Below are 22,888 nucleotides of genomic sequence, written 5' to 3'. Positions count from 1 at the left end.
CTTGTAAATTGTCTATGATGTTCAAAAGTGTGCCCATATTATAACTCTACATTATCTTTCCAAACTCTTTTGGAGTAAAATGAGAAATTATAGAAATTAATTACAGTTCATACAGTAAATTGTATTCATTTTGATAAAAAAAACATGGTTTTCTCATTTTTAAAAAAGTAAATGTTTACAGTAGCAAGTGTCGATAAACTGACATCTTACACAAAATGTACATGTGCCAAAATTTTCAGAATTTTTTCCCCCCGATATCATTCTGCACATCTGTATTACACCTGTATATCAATCTTATAAAACAACAGTCTATCAAAGTCACAATATATTAAACTACATACAATCAATATTTGGTCAAACCTGCAGATCTAATTAAATGCAGCCACTTTTGTACCAATAAGGATTATACACCAATCGAAACAGATGAAAAATATTGACTGTTCTCACCATTATCAACAAAAACTACTCTGTTGACCATTTCTCAAGATGTTCAGTGTCCAAGATACCAAGACCAAACATTTTGTTTGATTGAAATTTGACAGATTCAATCCATTTGCTGGTTGGCCAGCCTTCTGTGATTTGTTTGTCAAACTGCTTAAGACTTAATGTTCAATATTGCTTCTGTGATGTTCTAATATTGATTTTGCACAACAACTTTGAAATTTTATGGTAGGAAAGACAAATTGGCGACAGACTGAAGTGTTTGTTCAATTCTTTTTATTAAACTAAGGTGTGACTCAAGAGATAAAATATTATATTTGCTATAGTGACATTTCAAACCCTATACCAATTTCCCTTTGGCTTACTGTGAGTCTTTGTGAAGACACAGAGAGAGGGGGGAGAGAACATCATAAAATACTACCTATTATAAATTCAGTGGTATATACTAATCTTACAAAATCCAAAACTGATACCAGAATGATTTAATCAAATCCAAATCTGTCAAAAACGACATACATGTATGAATGTGCAAATAAAGATATCAGGATATTCTGTAAACATGGACATTTACATGAAATACACGAGGTGGAATAACCCTAAATGTAGGTAACTGAGGGCCAATTCTCTGCAATGCCAATATATTCTCCAAGAGATGAAATACAAAGCAATGGATACCTAGTGTAAATTTCCATGCATATACAGCATCCTCATAATTCTATGAACCCTTACACCTGGTCATAAGCAAGTCATCATTGTATTTTTTCACTATATATTTCATTGAAAAATATGCCTTTTGAAAAAAAACGTATTGCAGCATTACTTGTAGATCATTTTTGTGGATATATTTTCAAAAATACAGAATTATTTGTAGTTTCTTCCCATATTTGTTGTGGTGAAATCACACGTCGGATGCAAAATTGAAATTTTATGGCACAAATCTACGGCAGAAATTAATAGTATTTTGAGGTAAAAAATTTTGCCTTTATGATTTTATAAACTATTCTCAATGATCATGGTATCACAATTTGCTAAGCATCATAGGAAAAGTATATTTGAACAATTTTGCACGATAACAGAAAGAAATATGAAAATTGGGACTAAATTTACCTCACAATCAATTTTTATAAAAAAAAATTTTTTTAATTAAATATATAGTGAAATGATGGCCAGGTACTGTATAAATGATAAAGCCCTGAGATTTGACCATTCAATCCTCCGATATGATTTTGCTCAGAAAAAAAGGGTGGAGGAATGACAAAATTCTTTGTGGCAGTCGGACTGGTTTAATTTCTGTTAACATTTGGTACCCTACATTGGGCAACATGAGGAGAAGTGTCGACCATTAATTGTCACCGAGATTTCAGCCCTGGACCTCCCACAAATATCATGGACCAATGTACCCAGCTTACTGTCAGAAACTGCAGGTCCATTATGTCCATCAAAAATTCACTTTGGACAAGAATAGATTTCTTACTAGAAAATATAGTACATAGGTGTCAAACCAAGATATTTTAACAGTTTGACCATACAGCATGTTCTGTATCAGATATCGATCAGCTTGCATGATTTCCTCTGTCCTTTCCTCAAGATAAACTTGCATTGAAATTGCATGCTCATTAATTTTCTAACTTTTTTTCTAAATTAATCTATACCTGTAATTGTGAAATCCAATTGAATTATGCTGTAATATACACAAAATACATGCATTTTAATAAAAAAAGAACAAATAACTCATGTGAAGCGTGAAGTTCTTCACAGTCATTCCTTGGGAAATCTAATCTAAGAGATTGTTTAAAAAAAAAAATGTCTCCCCAGCTCCTCAAATTGGAAGTGCATCAAATGAAACCTCCTCCCCTTAATGTACTGCATGGTATAAAGGAGAAAGCATGGGCAGGAACATAGACATTATGAACTCCAATAAGTCATATAGGAGGAGAAGCGTTCACAAACTATTTTACACCCTCCACCCCTCTTAGATCCACTATAACTTTAAGGATAACGATTGGATCCTCCTATCCCTATAATATGCACATCTGCAAATGGCATTAAAGTATTGTACATTTATCGATAAGTCCCAAGTCTATCGGATATTAGTCATAAAGGAGAAGTGTTCACAAGCTATTTTAAAATCCTCCACTCCTTTTAGATCCACTATAAGTTTTAGGAAAATAATTGGATCCTCCTATCCCAACAATATGCACATCTACAAATGGCAATGAAGCATTGTACAAAGTTTCAAACCTATCAGATAAGCCATATATAAAAAGTGTTCACAAGCTATTTTACAGCCTCCATCCCACTAGATCCACTATAACTTTTAGGAAAATAATTGGATCCTCCTGTTCCGACAATATGCACATTTACAAATGGGAATGAAGCATTGTACAAAGTTTGAAGTCTATCTGATAAGCCATATAGGAGGAGAAGCATTCGCAAGATTTAATGTGACAGACAGACAAACGGACAGAAAGTACAAAAACATTTAACAATATGTCTCCCCCTGAAAGAGGGGAGACATAATTATGCTTTATCAGTCAATCAGAATTTTACTTCCTTTTCAGGGCCCAACAGAAGCACAATATCATACCTTGATTAAGCTTCTTAGTGAGTTGGAATAATTAGTGTCTTCATCTCCATGAAAATATTTCTATTATTATGGATTAAACTACCATAGTGTATTGAAATACAAAGTTGATTGAAACAAAATGGAAGTCTGCAAATGTTTTAAAATAAATGAGTCAATATTGATAAACAGCTCTAATTAAAAATCATATCTAACTTTCCTATTGGAGTAAATACTTGTTCTTTTATGACATCTTAGTGACAAACCGCCCCCAATCCCCCATTTTTTTTAGTAATTCTTATAACTGAGCATAAAAGATTTATAATGGATGTATATTGCTTTTCACATGTAATTTCAATGGATTGTTCACACAAAAGAATGCTTACATAATACCTTAATATTAAACATTTGAAGTCTAGCTAAATCAAACATCTTTACACTTTTCTGGAACATACAATGTTGATATAAGGCAGCTAGCTCGATCAATTCTTATATTCTTGAAAGTTTAATGCATGCCAACTAAATCAAATGAAAACCACTTTCTCTAAATTTAATAGAAAAGCAACCTTGCAATAAATCACTATGTCTGATAGCTAATGCCTGATAATGAAAAAATGCACCTACACTTCACTATCTCCCATTGAAACAGCATGCAAAAATCAAACTGGTATGAGGGCGATAGTCATTTTGTCAGCCCCAAGGCAAGAAATGTTGCCCTCAGGCTGACAAAATTACAAAATTCAGCATTCAATAACTGTTTTATCATACCAAAACACTATGAATATATACAAAATACTAACTCTCATTAAAGAAAACTTTGGTCATCTTATGATAATTTGATACTTCAAAAATAATTAATTTAATCAGACTTCCCATTTGATGTTGTTTATGAATCACTCGCTTCATTCAAATGTTTTCAAATTGGTTCTCACAATCAGGAGGCAGGAGCAGAGAATTGAAACAACTGCAAGGGGTGGTGATATGTGAGTGACCAATGGAAATGCAAATAATAAATTTTTATGCATTTTGAAATACTGATAATTTCTATAAAACTAAAGTACTATTTCTAAAAAAAAATTCAGAGCAGATTTTCACAGCTCAGTTTTGGGGGGGGGGGGGGGTTTCCCCATTTTTTTTTTTTACAAAAAAATTTCAGGGAATTGCACCTATGTAAATATATGGTATCAGTACATATATAAAAATGAAGTTCTGGGCTGATAGGCAGCAAGATGAAGCTTATCAAGAGTTACTGAATGTACATCATAGCAACATTAAAACCTCAGTGTTCCTATATATTATCACACACCACATGGCCTTTGAAATCATGCGTCTCTTTCCAGACTTACACTAAATTGATATCAATTTGATTAACGATAAAGAGTAAATTTATTTCTGCATAATGTACAATTTATTCTAAATTAATATACATGCCAGTATTTCTTGCAAAACCAATTACTGTCGTACCTAACAATTATCAGACATCTAATGAGCCCTCTCACGAACCCACAGGGTCTGAGGACATTTGCTAGATGAATACATTTGCTGCACTGAATGACACAAAATTCACAGACTCGCAAAAAAGATTCTCAACATTAAATATCGATAATATATCATAAGCATGATCACACTTGACAGCATGCATTTAGAATTGAATCCATTGAATTTATGTACCAATATTTTCACAGTTTTATGATTACTATGCTTATAAGACTTGAAACTTCTTCAAAACTAGTATTTAAAACAGTGCATTTACAAACGACTGAATGACTCAAAATGCTCGATTGCACTTTAGAAATTCAATCAGTGCAGTACATGAGATATAAGGTTCTCAAAGGCCCTGTAACAGAGTCTATTTTTTATAATTATATTGTGATCAATTCTATTTAGACTGAAGTAGTAAATTGTGATTATCGCCTCTACCTTCTCACTTACCATTCTTCTTCTTCAGAAATATTCTGTTCACTTAACTGCTCATCCAATACGTCCTCCATTTCAGAAAAAAAATGTCTCCTCACAGACAAGTCTCAAATGTGTCTTTTTTATTTACTTATCTTTATGTATATATATCACCAAGACAATTTCACTGTGGTTATAATCTACTGCTGAACAAATATATGCTGTCAAAACAGTCACTTCAAGTCTATTTCATATATCTTAACAGAAGCTCAAGTCCTTTTATCTTGCCAACCATTCTCTCACATACATTTTTACTTGATGGGTTTTACAATATGTCAATTTTATCATATTTGCAAACACTTTGGTGATTAAGTTTTCTTTCAAATTATAGCGCAGAATGACAGTCAATCTTTAATATCTCCCAGACAATTACACAATACGTCGTTTGCCGTTCCAAGATTATTTCATCTCCAAGATTTCTCAGCGGAAAAAACCCTCTGCGAACAAACATTGGTGTACCTAGTGCAAATTTGCCCACACGGTTTACAGCAAACACAAAGACACACTTTTTAGCACACTCTTCACTGTTCCTCAATTGGAAAGCAAAATTACAATGAGAAATTTAAACAAACTTATTCACGAAGTCAGTCAATATTTCCTTATAACCTGATCACGTTTTAAAAGGACTTTCTCATCAGCAAGTGACATATACAGACTACGGGAACCTGGATTCCTGTCATAATCACTTTAATGGGATTAACTTTCAATTTTGCTTGTTAAACAAGGCAAAAAATTAAAAGTTTTGATTGCTTATATAATTGTGACTTTAGGCAAATCAGGTATACTTTGTCAACATATTAAATTTCAATTATGACCAACTCGCAGAAAGTTACATTTAAATTCTCAATATAAAGTCTTTTATTGGAGATTATATCTGCCATCATGTTCCCCCGGGGCTCCCGTAACCAATGTGTATATAAATTAAGCCCTATCGTTGGGATTAGAAACGTGCAGTTTTCCCCATTTATGGTTATTTAATGTTTACTTGAATATGAAACACTTTAATTTCACATCTAGTACTTTTATGATTTACTTACAACATTCACCTTGTATTATATGTTGACACCGCATTGAAACGCTGGGAGCACATTTGTAAAAGATCCAAACTCTCACATGAATTCTATAGCATCATGGTGAAAAATTAATCATGGGAACATTTATTTTTCCATTAAGATTACAAACAAGAATTGGCTTCTTCAATGTGTCCTCATAATGCATTTTACTATTTAAATGCGATCAAATTTAATATTTTTCTATTTCACAAACTCAAATGTCAAAATATCATTTGCACTGGAGTTAGAACATTCAATAATTTCTTTTTATTAGTGAGGATTTTTATTTGAAAAGAAAAAGTTAATATACATATTTTGAAATAAAAATCTAAGATATGGAACCATTCATATGAAAAGCACCAGAGAGATGACTCTGTGTATCAGTCAAAAGTTTCAGGACATTTCATGCACTAAAACCCATATCCTGAAACATTATTAAGCAGTTCCTATTTGGTACCTCCATCAAAAAGAGTAATCATTCTATAGGGTCAGATGTATGCTAATATTGCACAAACATGGTATTCAAAACGGAAATATCTCTCTTAACAATTTCACTCTTCATATTTCAACAATTTTTAGTATTGTAAATCTGAACTTTAAACCAGATTTTATAAGAACCAGCAAGATTACAAAGTCAAAAAAGGACAGTTTTTAAAATTCAATCTGGATGGAGAGATTTCAAGGTTATACTCCTAATGATTACAAATCACTTCTTGAATTTCTTTAAGCTATTCAAGTGATTGCAACAATGTAGTCACAAAGATTGAGCACTTGAACTACACTTCGAATTTCAAAAAAGGCATTTCAAAACAATCTTTCTGTTTAAAAAATTAAACTCTACAGAAAACAGATCCCACATTGATCTGCTCAGTGGATTCTACCCTTAGGATACAATTTCCCTGCAATTACATTTGTCTGAACATAAACTGTTTATTGGCAACTCTTCCTGCATGAAAATTGTAGGAGTATAAATTTAATTCAGGAGAGAGAGAGAGAGAGAGAGAGGAAGAGAGAGAGAGAGAGAGAGAGAGAGAGAGAGAGAGAGATTTTAAATCAAAGTATTTCAATAACTCATTGTAGAAAACATAAAAACCAGATTAATTATGAGCAAGGACTATATAGGTCACACCCAACAAAGTAAACAAAAACAAGATGTATTTGTGGATCATTGATCCAAGTTCAAGGTCAATAAGTTTTGTGAAAATACTTACATTTATGTGTGTATATATAAATTAAAATTACAGAATTTCACATCAGAACCAGTTGTACATGTATTTGTGAAATACTGATGCCCCGTTTTGCAGCAAAGGAATTCTGGTATCTTGTCACAAGGAATATACATGTAAAATATGAAAGCCCTATCACTATTTCTTCAAATTTGTGGGCATAGGTCAAAGTTTTTCAAATGTAGGTCAGACTCCAAGGTCTAGGTCACGAGGTCAAAAATAGAGGCACCAAAAGAAAGGTCTCGTCACAAATAAGGAATATATATGTGAAGTCCTAGCACTCACGGTTCAAATGTTATAGCCTGGAGGCTAAAGTTTTTGTGTACAACTTAATACAGACAAATGGAGAGACCAAAAACTGTATGCCCTCGAATCTTCATATGGGGCATAAAAATTAAGAATCATTCTAGGGGATGGGTAGCAGCCCCATATCGGTAGCCCTTCACATGTCATTTTACATGATGCATCTATTGCATTCCATCAACTTGATTTTATTATCCCAATATTTTATTATCACCAAAACATTATTAATTCTATATCACATACCTCAATGGAAACTCAATCTCTATTTCAAATTCTTGCTGACTCGCAGAAATCAGTCCCCATGATTACACACACATATGAAATTAACAGCTCCTCACAAATTTGTCTTAAAAAAAATTCCCTGACATTATGGAAATATATACTTACCATTCGGTTATTTCATCAGGAATGACGATGCCAATATCCGATGGAGTCCGTGTTGTCATTTTCCTGGGGATTCTGGGCGACTCTGCCATTTCTGATATTGTCTTACAATTAAAGTCACATCAGTATAAAGTCTTTAAAGTTCTAAAATCAAGTTATACTTAAGACACCCCAAGTGACACTTCTACCGACAGGTTCTTCTTATCGGCGTTTTCTACCACCCAAAAGTCATTGATTTCTTTCAAAAATCTGATAAGGATTTGGAGATTTAGGGTACCTCCAAAAATCTCTGATACATTATAATGTATTTCATGCAATAATATAACTCCACTGATCAATAAGTCCACAGATCTCTGATTAAGTTTATGCCAATTGCAGCACTTTGTCCAATCTGTTATCTATTTCATATCTCCTCTGGTTCCAATGGAGAAAATCCCTGTGTATCAATTAAATTGATCCTTCATGTGAGGAGAGCTTTGGGTCTTTTTGATTTTCATCTGTACAAGTCTGAGACAAGTGTGTTAAAATTTCTTAACATAAATAAATCCTACAGACATTTAACACTATTAAAAGTACAGTACAAGTTCATATGATCTCTCAATCTGTGATTAAGAATGAAATCAACTGGTTAACTCTGCTAAACACTAAAGTACCAGTACAGTAAGTCCAGACTGATTTGGGGTTAACCACACAGACAATCACTTTAATGTGCCCAACACTATCATTCTTTTTCTTACATATTCACTTCATGTACTATTTTCCAAAAATAGAAGACTTCCATTTAGTGGAAAATTAAAATGCCGAAATTTATCAAATAAACATTGCCGTCATTCTGCGATACAGACCCATGGATAGAAAACCCTAGGAATAACAGTTGTGCCTGGTATAGAGAAGTGATTTAACCATAGACGATCCTCAGTAAAAATAATGTACATAAGTGCTTTTTAGCTATTCAGTATTTATAAAGAGTCCGAGGACTATTTTCCAAGTATAAATATTCAGTTTAATTGCCATGTTTGAAAGATTTAAATCATTATCACTTGGGAATTAGGTAATGGCCCCAACTCTGCAATAATGATTTAACTTAATAACTCTGCCCTTCTGACCTACAAAAGGTATTTATATGTAGTACAAATATTTTCTATTATTAATACATGGCTTTCATAGTGCATTAGGATAAATCTTGAAATCTCTTTATGCATCATGATTTTTTTTTTAAAAACCCATTAAGAATTGGAACCAATGCTGAGAAAGTATGTGTATATATAAATATTCTTATGGTAAACTCCTCTTATTTCTGTTTAAAAGGCTGTCATAATTCAAACTATTTTTAATTTACGTACACGTTACTTGGTTAGTCTGCCATTAACACGATACATTCGCTGCATTACATCTAGAATTAACTTGTTGAGATTCTCCATAATTTCAGCCATATATAATTATACATAATTGCACTAAAAATTTAGAGAACATTTTTAAAAATTCTTCGCTTCATATTAAAAAAAGAAAGGCAAAAGTACATTTTTCTGAACTTACTCCATGTAGTTGCTAGACTATAAGACAAAATTATTTCAAGTTATAGTCCATAGTGTTCTCTATTCTTACAAAATGACAAGCGAATACATTTGCTGACTAATTAGGCCCATGAAGCATATGGGGAAGCCAGGAGTTTACCATACCGACATGAACTGTATGAAAATGTAACAAAAACAATAACTGATGCACTGTATGACCACTATAATAACAATAGTTCTGACTGATAACAAAATGAATCAAGTATCCTTTCATTAACGACGTGAACAGCCAGGAAAAACCAGAAGTAAAAAACTCTCTTATAAGAAAAAACTCTGGAAACCTGTGTCCCATACCAGGTCAAAATCGCAAATATGCGCTCTGTCTCCAGGATAATGCAGGGCCTTCACAATAAAATCAATCCCGTGGTGATCCGGGTTAGAATAGGTCCTCAGTACCCCTTTGCTTGTCGTAATTATATTTATATGGCAGAGATTAAGTTTTCCCTTTCCCCTGAGCGCAAAGAGTAGGTGAGTTTAGCCAGCTTCTTTGGAAAGCTCACAATTGCATGGCCTACCAGGCCACCACAGACTAAACTCTATCAAAGTTACATAATACTGGTAGGCCTGTAGTTTCTCATGTTTTCTTTTGAAATATTTATAAGAGAATGATAATTTCTGCAATATTCATGGACACTCCCTCCCCCCTCCACATCATCAGCTGTTAGTACATTGAGAAGCAGTTCTGTTGTCAATTTATAATCTACCCAATTTTACCTTGTGAAATGAGGTACATGTAACACCCGTTTTTGGAAATATTGTTTAAGCTCTGGTATATTTAACATAAAAATCTGTCATAATTCTTTTAAATTTTCACCACTTCAAGCAATATATAAAGGTGTGTATTAAATTTGGGTAAAATCGGTGTTCCGGCAGCAACTCGAAACTCTCCTCTTGACTAAGGAGTCACTGATCTATCAGAATAAGGCATTCAAAATGAAGTAAAGTAACTTTACATTTCATATACACAATTAACAGATCAAAAATATGTTGTGGCCTCCCAATACTCTCCAGTTACTCAACTGTACATACTTCACACATTATCTGATGTCAGTAAATATAATGTTAACATTGCCTCGTGTTAAGTGACACCATAGATTCAAGGAGACGCTGTTTAGTTGTCTATTGGATTAACGAATACACAGTAGAAATCGAGTGCTAGTACAGTGTACTATGTTTGACTAGTCAATATTTCATTTTCAGATTTACACTTTTCATATTATTTACTTCATTTCAAACTTTTTTGTTTGCAAGCCTCTGACATTTACATGATTTGAATTAAATGATACACTTCTTACTATGCATTTCAGTTTGTGTCTTTACGATCCTGAAATGTATAATTTGCATTATTACCATTTACATTCATTATGTTTATGATTCTAGTAAACAAGGAATACAAACACATGTAGTCTGTCAAACATTAAGTAGCATGAACAAGTTTTTGGAAATCAGGAGGATTTTTGGTTAAAAATTAGGGGTTATATATATATAATAAAAAAAATACGGAGAAAATAAGGAAAAAATAAAGCTATTTTTAAACAAATGAAATGGCCATCTACCACCCCTCTTTTTAAAATTTGAGATGTCTGAATGGTTTGTTCGGCTGCTAGAATAGAAAGGAGGATATGATGTAACTGAGGTTATTTATATACTAGGAGATTTATTTAGAGCCGACTATGCTCAGCCGTAAATATTCCGTAAAACACGGTCACAATCATACAATGAATTATCCCTGAGATAAATAGGCGTATTCTAAGACTGAGCTTGAACACACCCTAATATTCTGTTTTCAATGCATGCTCATAAATTTATTTTAAGAATAATAAGTTAAAAATGCTGGTAATATTATTAGATTAGAATTTCAATAGCAGGAAATTATCCGGGAAAATACTGAATTACATCAATTGGCTCTCGGATCAGTACACCGAATGTCTTACTCAGACCATTTTCCTCACCTCCTTTTGGTCTACTCAATATTTGTACAACAAATAAAAATAAAATGTCTAAGAAAGCTTTTTCAGTTCTTCAAAATTTATCTGATTTGTAATACTATTTTAAAATAAACACACACATTTTGGAAAATGGTAAAGTTTGCTAAAACATTCTGACTTCAAATAAAGATATTTTGTTACAAATCTGGACAACCAAAATCATTATACTTGTTTTTTCCTTTTCATGTGAAATTTATATAGAAAATATCACAAACTGTGTGTTCAACAGCATTTATTTCTCCAATTAACACATTTATTCTGATTTTACACAAGAATTTAACACAGTGCAATATTTGAGGATGATATATGTTGAAAATCAGGAGTTTCAGGAGTTGTTTTTTTAAACCTAGAATTAGGAAAAAATCATGTGTGAACAGCTCAAAATAAGGAATCACTTGACAGACTGCACATGTAACAGTAAGGAAGAAAATGCAATAGACCAGATCAGGATTTGAACCAGGGCCCTTGAATCTTTAGTCAGGTGCTCTACCAACTGAGCTATTTGGCCACCTGTGATCAAACTTATCTGACTGCCACATTCCTCCCACCTTAAATGTCTTCACACTATCAAGACATCAACCAAGGATCTTTATCTCATGGCAGGCATTTTCACCTGTCAGTTCCAGTGGCTGGTCTATGGTACCAAATGTATCAGGAAGGGAGAAAATGGAACAGACCAGACCGGGATTCGAACCCGGGCCCCCTGAATCTCTAGTCAGGTGTTATACCAACTGAGCCATCTGTTTGACCACCACATTCCTCCCTCCTCCTTCAATGTCTTCCAAGTCTTGAAGACATCAATCCATGATCTTTCTCCCCTAGCAGGCATTTTCACCTGTCAGTTCCAGGGGCTGGTTTACAGCACCAAATGTAACAAAAAGGGAGAAAATGCAATAGAAGACTGGGATTCAAACCCAGGCCCCCTGAATCTCATCAGGAGCTCTACCAACTGAACTATCTGGCCACTGTCAACCGGACCCATATGACCACCACACAAGTATTGCATAAAGATTCATATTGCATTACATGCCTCCTAGTTTAAATATTGTAATACCATATGAAATTTTAGAACAAGTCAACTCCTTCAACTATTTGAGATGAACATGTTTAAATTACAATGGAAAACTTAACATAACACAGAAGAAACTAGCAGGACAAGGCTGAAAATCTTTATTTGGTTTAAATCATAATATCCAAAAATTTGAGTTCAATGCAGAGACCAAGTGCCAACTATTTGATATATATGTTGAAAGTGTTATTTCTTATGGAAGTGAAATCTAGGGTTTTCATAAAGCACCCGAAATTGAATGATTACATTTGTTATTTTGTAAAAATACTCAAGCTGTTAGGCACAATGTGTGCAATTATTTGGTTCACAGGGAACTAGGCCAATACCCATTTATCATTCAAAGAAAAATCAAAATAATGAAGTATTGGTGTAAATCTCTAAATACTGGAAACTGCATTTTAAGATCATGCATCCTATGAATACTTATGACATGATGCAGAAAATGGATCAGGTTCTAGCATAAATTGGGCATGTGATATAAAACTTGGAACTATTTAGATTGGGTTTAGGAGAATCTTGGATGAAGCAGGATATTATGAACACTGTCCAATTTATGTATTAATAATGCAAAAATAGAATTCTAGACATGTAGTTAAAAGAGTGTAATGCATTCATGGAAAACTCATCTAAACACTTTGTACATCATGACTTCTGTAGAATCCAACCATACTTAACAAAACCAATCACAACAATTCAAAAAACATATACATGTAGATCTCTCTAATTAGACTTTCCTCGCACTGTTTAAATATTGAAACTTGAAGATACCGTGGTGAGAGCAGGAAGCATAGATTATGTGATGTTTGTGATGCCCAACAAATTGAGGATGAATTTCATTTTATCCTTCAATGTCCTAAATACTCCTCTCTAAAGTAAAAATATATTCAAAAATTCTACTACAAATCGCCAAGTTCATATGAATTACTTCAGTTGTTGGGTTCACATTACACATACCTACCCATTGGCTATTCTGGGAAAATATTTTCATTATGCTCTAGCATCACGTAATGCTGACTTGTCGCCTTAATATATATGCGTGTGCAAGATGCCTTTTGTATTATTGTTCAATATTGTTTGATATTACTTTACAATTATGTATTGTACTTTGAACTATGCTTATTATCATATATATATCTACAAGAAACTGGACGTGTGAAATACTTGATCAGGGGTTTCATCCCACTTTTTAGATTCCTTAAGTGTAATTATTTATTTTATTGTTACATATAAATGCTGATGGGCTGCACTGCCCCAAAGTTGTATTAATTGAATACATGTAAACAATTAATGAACCAATTTACATGAAAATCCAGACTGCAAAATAAGGGTTCAATGTGTATAAATACACACTGAATGAACAATGAAATATCAGAAATCAAAATACAAGTACCTTACACACTGGAGAAATAACTCCAATATATGGTTTAATTTTCTATTTCTTCCAAGCTTATTCATGTACATGCAAAGAACAGCCCTGGTGCACAAAATGATGTAAGTATGTGCTCAGTCATATCTTCATATGATTCATATAAGCTTCTATCACTATAATAAATATAATATATATTATATCCAGTGACTTTAAAAAAAGATGTAGGCTGAAACAATTTAACATGTTAGTAATAAAGATCTAACAATGAATGAATTAATAGTACTATCTTTCTATGCCACTGTGTTCTGGTGTATATATGGTATTACCTGCTGAAGATAACTTTTGATTAAACATGTAAAAATCTACACTCACCATTTTTCCCTTTCCGTGGATATCATGGACCTGTGAATGCCATCTTCGTTTTTAGGAAGTCCAAAATCTGACACAGACCTATTGACCCTGAACCTGTTCATCGTCTTGACCTTTGATATTGCCCGCACAAAAGAGTTTTTTGGGTGTGAATTTCTTCTGTTAATATGACTACTGTGAGTTTCCTGTTAAAAGTAAAGATTTATTAATGCAAAATCGTAGCTCGTGTCTCCATGCGATATATCACAGATGCTGGAAGTCGTACCCCTCTCCTCAATATTCATCAATAAAATTAAGTAAACGTGTATTATTTATAACATTAAATATTTAATTTTCTTCTCATCATAACCAATATTAAAAATTCTGTAGTCATTTTACACTCGTACATTTTATAAGTTTTCAAATAGGCATCAAACCACCCCTCATTTTTGGCACACAGAGAAAGAGAGAGAGAGAGACAGACAGAATATATATTTTATCAATAGTTATACAATTACATACTATACAATTATTGATATTTTTCAGTTCAATACAATTATTGAGCTACATGAGAAGAACAATACATGTGTATGTACCGAACCCTGTGGCAAGTTGTTCGACTATTTATTCGGAAAATAAGATATCTCTTTAATTCAAAGAGGTACATGTATCTCTTATTTTAAAAAGAAATCTCTTCAGAAAAATACATACCTCTTTAAGTGTAGAGATATCACTTCAAACTTATTTTTTAATTATCAAACACCCCCCAAAAAACCTTTAACTATCATTCGATTTAGTACAGAGCCTTAGAGTATTTTGTTTTATAGAAGACGCTATATAAATTTTATTCCAAAGGTTGTCATAGCCAAGGGGTGGTAATGGGGATAAGCTTCCATTGCCTATAAAATGCTCCTCATGGCGTGCGCCTCTAATAGCCTCTGACAACCAAGTCCAGCTCCTAGCCTGCTCGTGTGGTTGCATCAAGCCCGGCGGAACTGCTACTACTGATAGGAGAAGGGGTGAAGGCAGGTTAGCTGGTGCCTGAAAACCAGTGCTTTGGGTAGATGGGGCTCATCAGTCTGGGAGGACAGCTCATCTACGAGAAGGAAAACTCTGATTCCAAATCTCTGCTGCCTTGCAGCCATACCCACTTATGGGAAAGGCTAGGTGAAGAAAATCACTTATATAAAACCAATGGGCAGACTGTGCTCAGTATCCAGGGATGGAAAGCAGTCTAGGAAGGAAACTCCAAAATCAAACCACCTTTCCTCGAGGTTATTAGACAACAACCCTACCTATAAAAAAGCCAAGTTACAGAAGCATCAACGAAAAACCAAGTCCTACATAACCTGTGCCATATTGGGCCTACTTCAAGGGGAACTATGATGCTGTGCAATGAAAGCCAAAAGGAAGCTGCAGGGTTGACTCCCTTTCTGACACCCAGGAAAACCATCAGACTCGCTACTTGGAACATCAGAACAATGTATGAAGCAAGAAGAACAGCACAAGCAAAGGAGATGAAACACTACAACATTTGTCTCCTAGAACTGAGCGAGATGAGAGGCTACAGACAGGACAGTTGAGGCTGACCACCGGAGAAACACTGTTGTATTCAGTACACACCACGGAGGGAGCCTCCCACACTGAAGGTGTAGACCTGATGCTATCCCTGGAGGCACAACACGCTCTTATCGGATGGGAACCTGTCAACTCCCGGATAATAACAGCTAAGTTCAGCACCAAGAAAAGCAAGATCAAATTGAACATCATCCAGTCTTATGCCCCCACCAACGACACTAATGACGAAAAGAAAAACGTCTTTTACCAGCAACTACAGGTAGTCTTGGATAAAGCAGGGAAGAAAGATATAACAATACTTATGGGTGACTTCAGTGCAAAGATCAGAGCTGATAACACTGGCTACAATAAAGTCATGGGCACACAAGGACTGGGCTAAATGAACGATAATGGTGAGAGATTTGCAGACCTATGCTCCCTTAACCAGCTTGTAATAGGAGGAAGCATCTTCCCTCATAAACGGATTCACAAGGCCACATGGAGATCCCCTGATCATTTTACAGAAAATCAGATCAACCATATTTGCATCAACAAGAAATTTTGAAGAGCATGGAAAGATGTCAGGGTGATGAGAGGAGCAGACATTTCATCAAACCACCATCTTCTGTTGATGGCAGTAAGACTACGCCTCAAAAGGTTTAACAACATGACAAACATGAGGACAAGGTAAAACGCGAGTGTCCTAAAAACAAAGGAAATGAGGACAGCATTCCACCTCAGCCTGTCCAACAGATTCCAGCCGCTACAAGACCAGCTAGAAAACAATGATACCAACATCGAGACCCAATGGCAGCACATCAAGGAAATGTGGTAAGACACATATGAAGAAGTCCTTGGCAGAAGAAAGGCTCAACAAAAAGAGTGGATATCTGTTGATACCACAAGGAAACTGGAGGTGAGGAAGGAAAAGAAAGTGGCACTGAATACAAGCTCGACAAGAGCAGCAAAAGCAAAAGCTCAAGAGGACAACACAGCCACAGATAAAGATGTTAAGAAAAACATCAGGAAAGATAAACGGGGTCACATTGACAACCTGGCCAAACAAGCTGAAGAAGTGGCAGGACAAGGAAACTTTAGAGAACTGTATATGGTCACAAAGAAGCTCTCCAACAAGTTCCAGCAGACAGACAAGCCAGTGAAGGACAAGAACGGGAATCCTCTTACAACAGAAGAACAATTGAAGAGATGGGTAGAACACTTTGGAGAGCTATTAAATAGACCAACACCAGATTGCCTCCAGACATACAACCAGCCAATACAGACCTCCCGATCGACTGCGACAAGCCAACAAAGACAGAGATCAGGAGAGCAATTACCACACTTAAGAATGAAAAAGCGGCAGGGCCTGACGAGATACCAGCAGAAGCCATCAAAGCTGATACAGAGACAGCTGTTAACATCTTGCACAACCTCTTCAAGAAGATCTGGGAGGAAGAGAACGTCCCGGAGGAATGGAAAGAAGGCATCCTCATTAAGCTACCAAAGAAGGGAGATCTGAAGGACTGTAGTAATTATGCTCCTCAACAGGATCCTTCTCAAGAGGATGAAAGAGGCAGTGGACCCAAAGCTCCGTGACCAGCAGGCTGGTTTAGACGCACAGATCATGTACCGACCAGATAGCCACTCTGCGCAACGCCATAGAACAGTCCCTGGAACGAAGTTTCCCCTCTATATCAACTTCATTGACTACGAGAAAGCGTTAGACAGTGAGGACCTCGAGACACTGTGGAAGATACTGAGATACTATGGAGTACCCAAGAAGCTCGTCTCCCCAATTTGTAACACCTACCAAGGCATGACTTGCAGGGTTCCCCATGCTGGCCAGATGTCCGAGAGTTTTGAGGTCAAGACATGAGTTCAACAAGGATATTTGCTGTCACCATTCCCCTTCCTGACTGGATCATGAGGACTACCACATCAGACAGGAACGACTTTGCTGATGACCTGGCTCTCCTTTCGCACCAGTCAGATGCAGGACAAAACAACTCACCTTGTAACAACATCAGCAGGAACGGGACTCAAAATCAATTTGAAGAAAACAGAATTGATGAAGATCAACACCACTGTCCAATTACCAGTCACAATTGGTGGTGAGCCCATCAGAGAAGCCAAGTCCTTCATCTACATGCGGAGTGTGATGGACAGACGGGGTGGTACAGATCGTGACATCAAATCAAGAATCGGCAAGGCAAGAGCTGCGTTTACCATGCTAAAGAACATCTGGGCCTCAAAGAACATCCACATTACTACCAAAGTGCGGATCATCAACTCTAATGTTAAGTCTGTCTTACTGTATGGAGCAGAGACACGGAGAATGACTAAAACAACCCTGCAGAAGATCCAGACACCTGTCTCGGGCGCATCTTCAACATCTGATGGCCTGAAAAGATCACAAATGAAGAACTATTGAAGAGGGCAGGGCAGGAACCATTAGACATACAAATCAGACGGAGGAAGTGGGGCTGGATTGGACACACCCTAAGGAAGCCACCTTCCACCTTTGAACTGGAACCTGCAGGGCAAGAGAAAGATAGGATGTCCAAGAAACACCCGGAGGCATGAATCGAAGGCAGAATTGAAGGTGCAGAATATGACCTGGCACGACGAAGCAAAATCAGCCCAGAATCGAGTTCGTTGGAGGATTGTTGTTGATGACCTATGTTCCTCATAGAACGACAGGCCTAAGAAGAAGAAGAAAGAAGAATATAAATTTTATCATTATTATAAGAGAGACATCTCTTTCGCTTAAAGATATCGTTTTCACTTAGAGAGATATCTCTTTTTATACATTGAGAGATATCTCTTTTTATACATTGAGAGATATCTCTTTTTATACATTGAGAGATATCTCTTTTTATACATTGAGAGATATCTCTTTCACTTAGAAGAACAAGACATACAACATACCTCCATAGCTTTGTGAAAATTTTGTAAATAACTTAAATTTTACGATTGTATGAAATGAATTGAATTTACATTGATAAGATTGTATAATGTAGCAAAGTTCTATCAAAACTGAAACTCTTTAAAGATAAATATTTATAAGAATTTGCATGAAAAATATCTATAAAAACAAAAGTGATATCTCTTTAAGAATCCAAAGGAGATATCTCTCAAACAAAATAAATATCTCTCCAAGTTAGAGATATCTCTCTCGATCAATTATTATCCCGGAATCGGTATCCCAAAGCGAAAGTCCACCAAAATCATCCAAAGATTCAGAGACAAGGGAACCTAAACACAAATATTATATGACACCATACTACTTTTTTGTGAAGCAATTATATTCGTGATTTTAGATATGGCGATTCAAAAATGGACAATGCTGAAGTACAACTTGATGTGGTAATATTGGTGAAAGGCACATTTGATGTCCTTGCAATATTCATAAATATATTCAAGTACAACTTGATGTGGTAATATTGGTGAAAGGCACATTTGATGTCCTTGCAATATTCATAAATATATTCAAGTACCATGCATGCACATATAATTTATCTATATTTTAATATATACAAATCTTTCCCTCTTTTTTGTCAAAGAATATGGGGGATAACAAAATCAATGTATTTGATTGATTGAATATTGTTCAACGTCCCACTCCAGAATATTTCACTCATATGGAGACGTCACCACTGCCGGTGAAGGGCAACAAAATTTCTGCCTATGCTCAGCGCTTATAGCTTGAGCAGGGAAGGATCTTTATCGTGCCACACCTGCTGTGACACGGGACTTCGGTTTTTGCGGTCTCATCCCAAGGACCACCCCATTTAGTCGCCTCTTATGACAAGCAAGGAGGCATTCTCTACCCAGAGTTCCGTGCGCTCCTCGCACTACACCTCTGTCAACGGCTTTTTACAGAAATCTTGTAAAAGTTTCTTTGATCCAACATTTATGTTTTGGACTAAATATTTAGTCATATTATGATATGTTTTTGGTGCAATTAAATTGATGCTTACTGTAAATAGTTTAAAATCGCCGTTTTCTGATCATAAATTTGGAACTACTTCGTAATATGCGTATGAATGTAGGATATACACGTGGTGGAGATTTAAATGTAAACATGGAATCAAAAGTAAGAAAGGCTGTAAAAATACGATAAAACTTGTAAAATAAGAGACAACCAGCTAAACGGTAAATATGCATTTACTAAAGTGTCAGTTGGCTATGAAAAGAGCCTAATGTATCACCTGTTACCTGAAATTTTAGAGGGAAAGGAAACCGAGAATGATTGTTTATATCATGTGATTATATTGCCACGTGATTCCAAGCGTTGACAGAGGTGTATGTGAAACTTGCGTAACGCGCCCTCTGGTGAGAGAATGGCAAGGAGGTCCTGAAGACCTATTCTAACCCGGATCCCCACGGGACTCAATTTATTTGAATGCAAGTTTAATTTCCAATCACTCCCTAAGGAATAAAACTCCTCATAAAGTTTTTTACAACTACAAACTCACTAATTAGCCTCAGCCAGGTGGCAACTGGAATAAACCCCAACGACTCCCTTGAACTTTTTCATATTTTTTGCATGACAAAGGCCATGCTTGGGAGAAATCATTGTAGTTAAATGGGAAAAGATGCATCTTTAACTTTAAGATCTCTAAATGAATAATATAGTAAAACAACTTGCCATAGAGCTCGGATGCAATTTCAAAGTTGTCCAATAGTTGTTTCCCTTTATTTAACTCTTGCACACTGCGAGATGCAAAATATGTTTTCATAGATTCAAATGCAAAAACCAAGGCCCCGTGTCACAGCAGGTGTGGCACGATAAAGATCCCAGCTCCCTGCTCAAAGGCCTTAAGCGCCGAGCATCCGCCTAAACTTTGCAGCCCTTCCCCGGCACGGCGGAAGTGGTGTTGTATCCATGCAAGTAAAAATTGTCGTTAAACAATATGCAATCAATCAAATGTTTATATAATCTTTTCTCTTATATTTCTTCATCATCGCAATAAGCCACAGCTGAAACGTACGCTCCTCTGCCTGCAGCGACGATATTTCATTTCAAATTGACATTGCATTCAATACATCCCGTGGGGATCCGGGTTAGAATAGGTCCTCAGTACCCCCTTAATTGTCGTAAAAGGCGACTAAATGGGGCGCCGGCGGTCCTTCGGATGAGACCGCAAAAACCGAGGTCCCGTGCCACAGCAGGTGTGGCACGATAAAGATCCTCCCTGCTCAAAGGCCATAAGCTCCGAGCATAGGCCGAAATTTTGCAACCCTTCATCGGCAGTGGTGACGTCTCCATAAGAATGAAATATTCTCGAGAGGGACGTTAAACAATATACAATCAATACGAAATATGGCCCGAGCATCATCAAGGTCATAGGGTGTATTGACTGTTCCGTTTAAAGTAACCTATGGGTCAACCATATAAATCTAGTTTATATATTTTTTTCAAATGCATAAATATAGCAATAAAACAAAAGTCTTTCTTGTTTCATCTTGTCATGAAGGTAGCAATCATTGCAGAAAAAATGCATAACCCGCTGACTATAACGCGGGTTATGATTTTTTCCACAATACCTTCATCACCCGATGAAAGAACAAAGAAACTATTTTATTGTTTAAAATGCTGCACTCATATAAAAGCGTGATGACCAGATGTCATGCAACTACCCAAACTACATAAAACACAAATTTAGTAAGTTTATGAGTATTTGATAATAAAATAAAGTTTTAAAAATGAATTGATAATCACCGTCTTTCTTAGATGAAAGTATCACTTGTATTGAAGAAGAAATAAAAGATAATTTCATATTTAGTTTAATGGCTATAATTATTTTTGATAATGTCAGTTTAATGTACATACCAACGGCTGATATAAAAAACAAATACGCTTTCATAACTTTTATATTGTACCCACCCAAACCTTCAATGCAAAACTGAACATACTCCCATCACCATAGAATTGTGTATTGTTTTATCATATGTTTGAATAATTCAAAACATAAAAATTGATTACTAGAACTTCAATGTGGAATGATATAGAACTATTAGCTCGTCTTTGTTTACAGCTAGATTGCAAGACCCAAGTCAAACGTAATGACAAATTATGCAAATATTGTTTATCATGCATGTATGATCGAATAATTCAAAACATCAAAACTGTGCTACTACAGCTTATAAAACGATACATAGTCAACAAACTTTGTTTACAGCTAGCGTGCAAGACTTATAATTAGTCAAAGGTGACTACAAGACGCAGGTTTTCATTAGATGACCAAAACATAATGACTAATCGTATCAATGCGGAAATTCCCAAATTATTTTTGGTCTGACGTTTATAAAAATTAAAATGTTAGTTTCACCCCAACGGCAAAATATATTTAACGTTCTATTTTTAATTTCCAATTTGTTGGATCTCAGCCAGTCAAAAAAATAAAATACATGCATTTATAAACATATTACTTAGTTACTAGTAATCCAAGTCATATTAATTTTCTGACCTGTTGCAAGTTGAGGAATTGTCACAAAAACAACAGTATATGCACCGGTACTTGGATTCAGGACCCCCCCTTTCGAATAAGCTACACGAGTTGATTTAATTGGGGGGGGGGGGGGGGTGAAAATATTTCTAATGCATGTCAGCAACGTCTTGCATACCCTTAAAGTCCAAATTAATTCAAAATAAGCCCGTTTTAAAAATACCCTCACTGGTAATACCAGAAATATTTTCAAGAAAAAAATATTAAATCAACTCATGTAGCTTATTCGGATGGGGAGGGAGGGGGGTGTCCTGAATCCAAGCACCTGTGACTGCTACGGCCCTGAGCGCTAAGCATACATGTGTCATACTTTACCTACAGCTGGTGACGTCTCAATATGAGTGAAAAATTCTCGACGGGACGTAAAAAAAAAAAACCAATCAATCAATCGATCCATTGGGTCTATCACTGATTGTAAACTCTACAACGTAGCTTATCCAGCCTCCCCCCCCCCCCCCTGCCCCATCCACCATAAATGTTAAAATCCAATATTCGGTCAACATTGGGTCACGTAGTTTAAAAATGACCAGATACAATACTTGTATT

At 35.5% G+C, this 22,888-nt stretch overlaps 1 protein-coding gene across 5 annotated transcripts in view; it reads right to left on the bottom strand.

Moving 5' to 3' along the window:
- LOC125663644 (myosin heavy chain, clone 203-like) overlaps positions 1–22,888 on the bottom strand; it is a 54,437-nt gene that overhangs the window by 23,461 nt on the left and 8,088 nt on the right. For 2 of the 5 annotated variants that reach the window (XM_048895938.2, XM_048895940.2), the window contains exon 3: positions 14,298–14,479. In XM_048895938.2, the coding sequence (XP_048751895.1) occupies positions 14,298–14,479 (182 nt within the window). Of the gene's footprint in view, positions 1–4,936; positions 10,647–14,297; positions 18,690–22,888 lie in introns of those variants that run through there. The other 3 variants (XM_048895945.2, XM_048895944.2, XM_048895943.2) reach the window with 3 other exon arrangements.

This window comes from Ostrea edulis, chromosome 1, assembly GCF_947568905.1.
Source record: "Ostrea edulis chromosome 1, xbOstEdul1.1, whole genome shotgun sequence".
NCBI lineage: Eukaryota > Metazoa > Mollusca > Bivalvia > Ostreida > Ostreidae > Ostrea > Ostrea edulis.
This window is presented reverse-complemented; position numbering and strand designations above follow the sequence as displayed.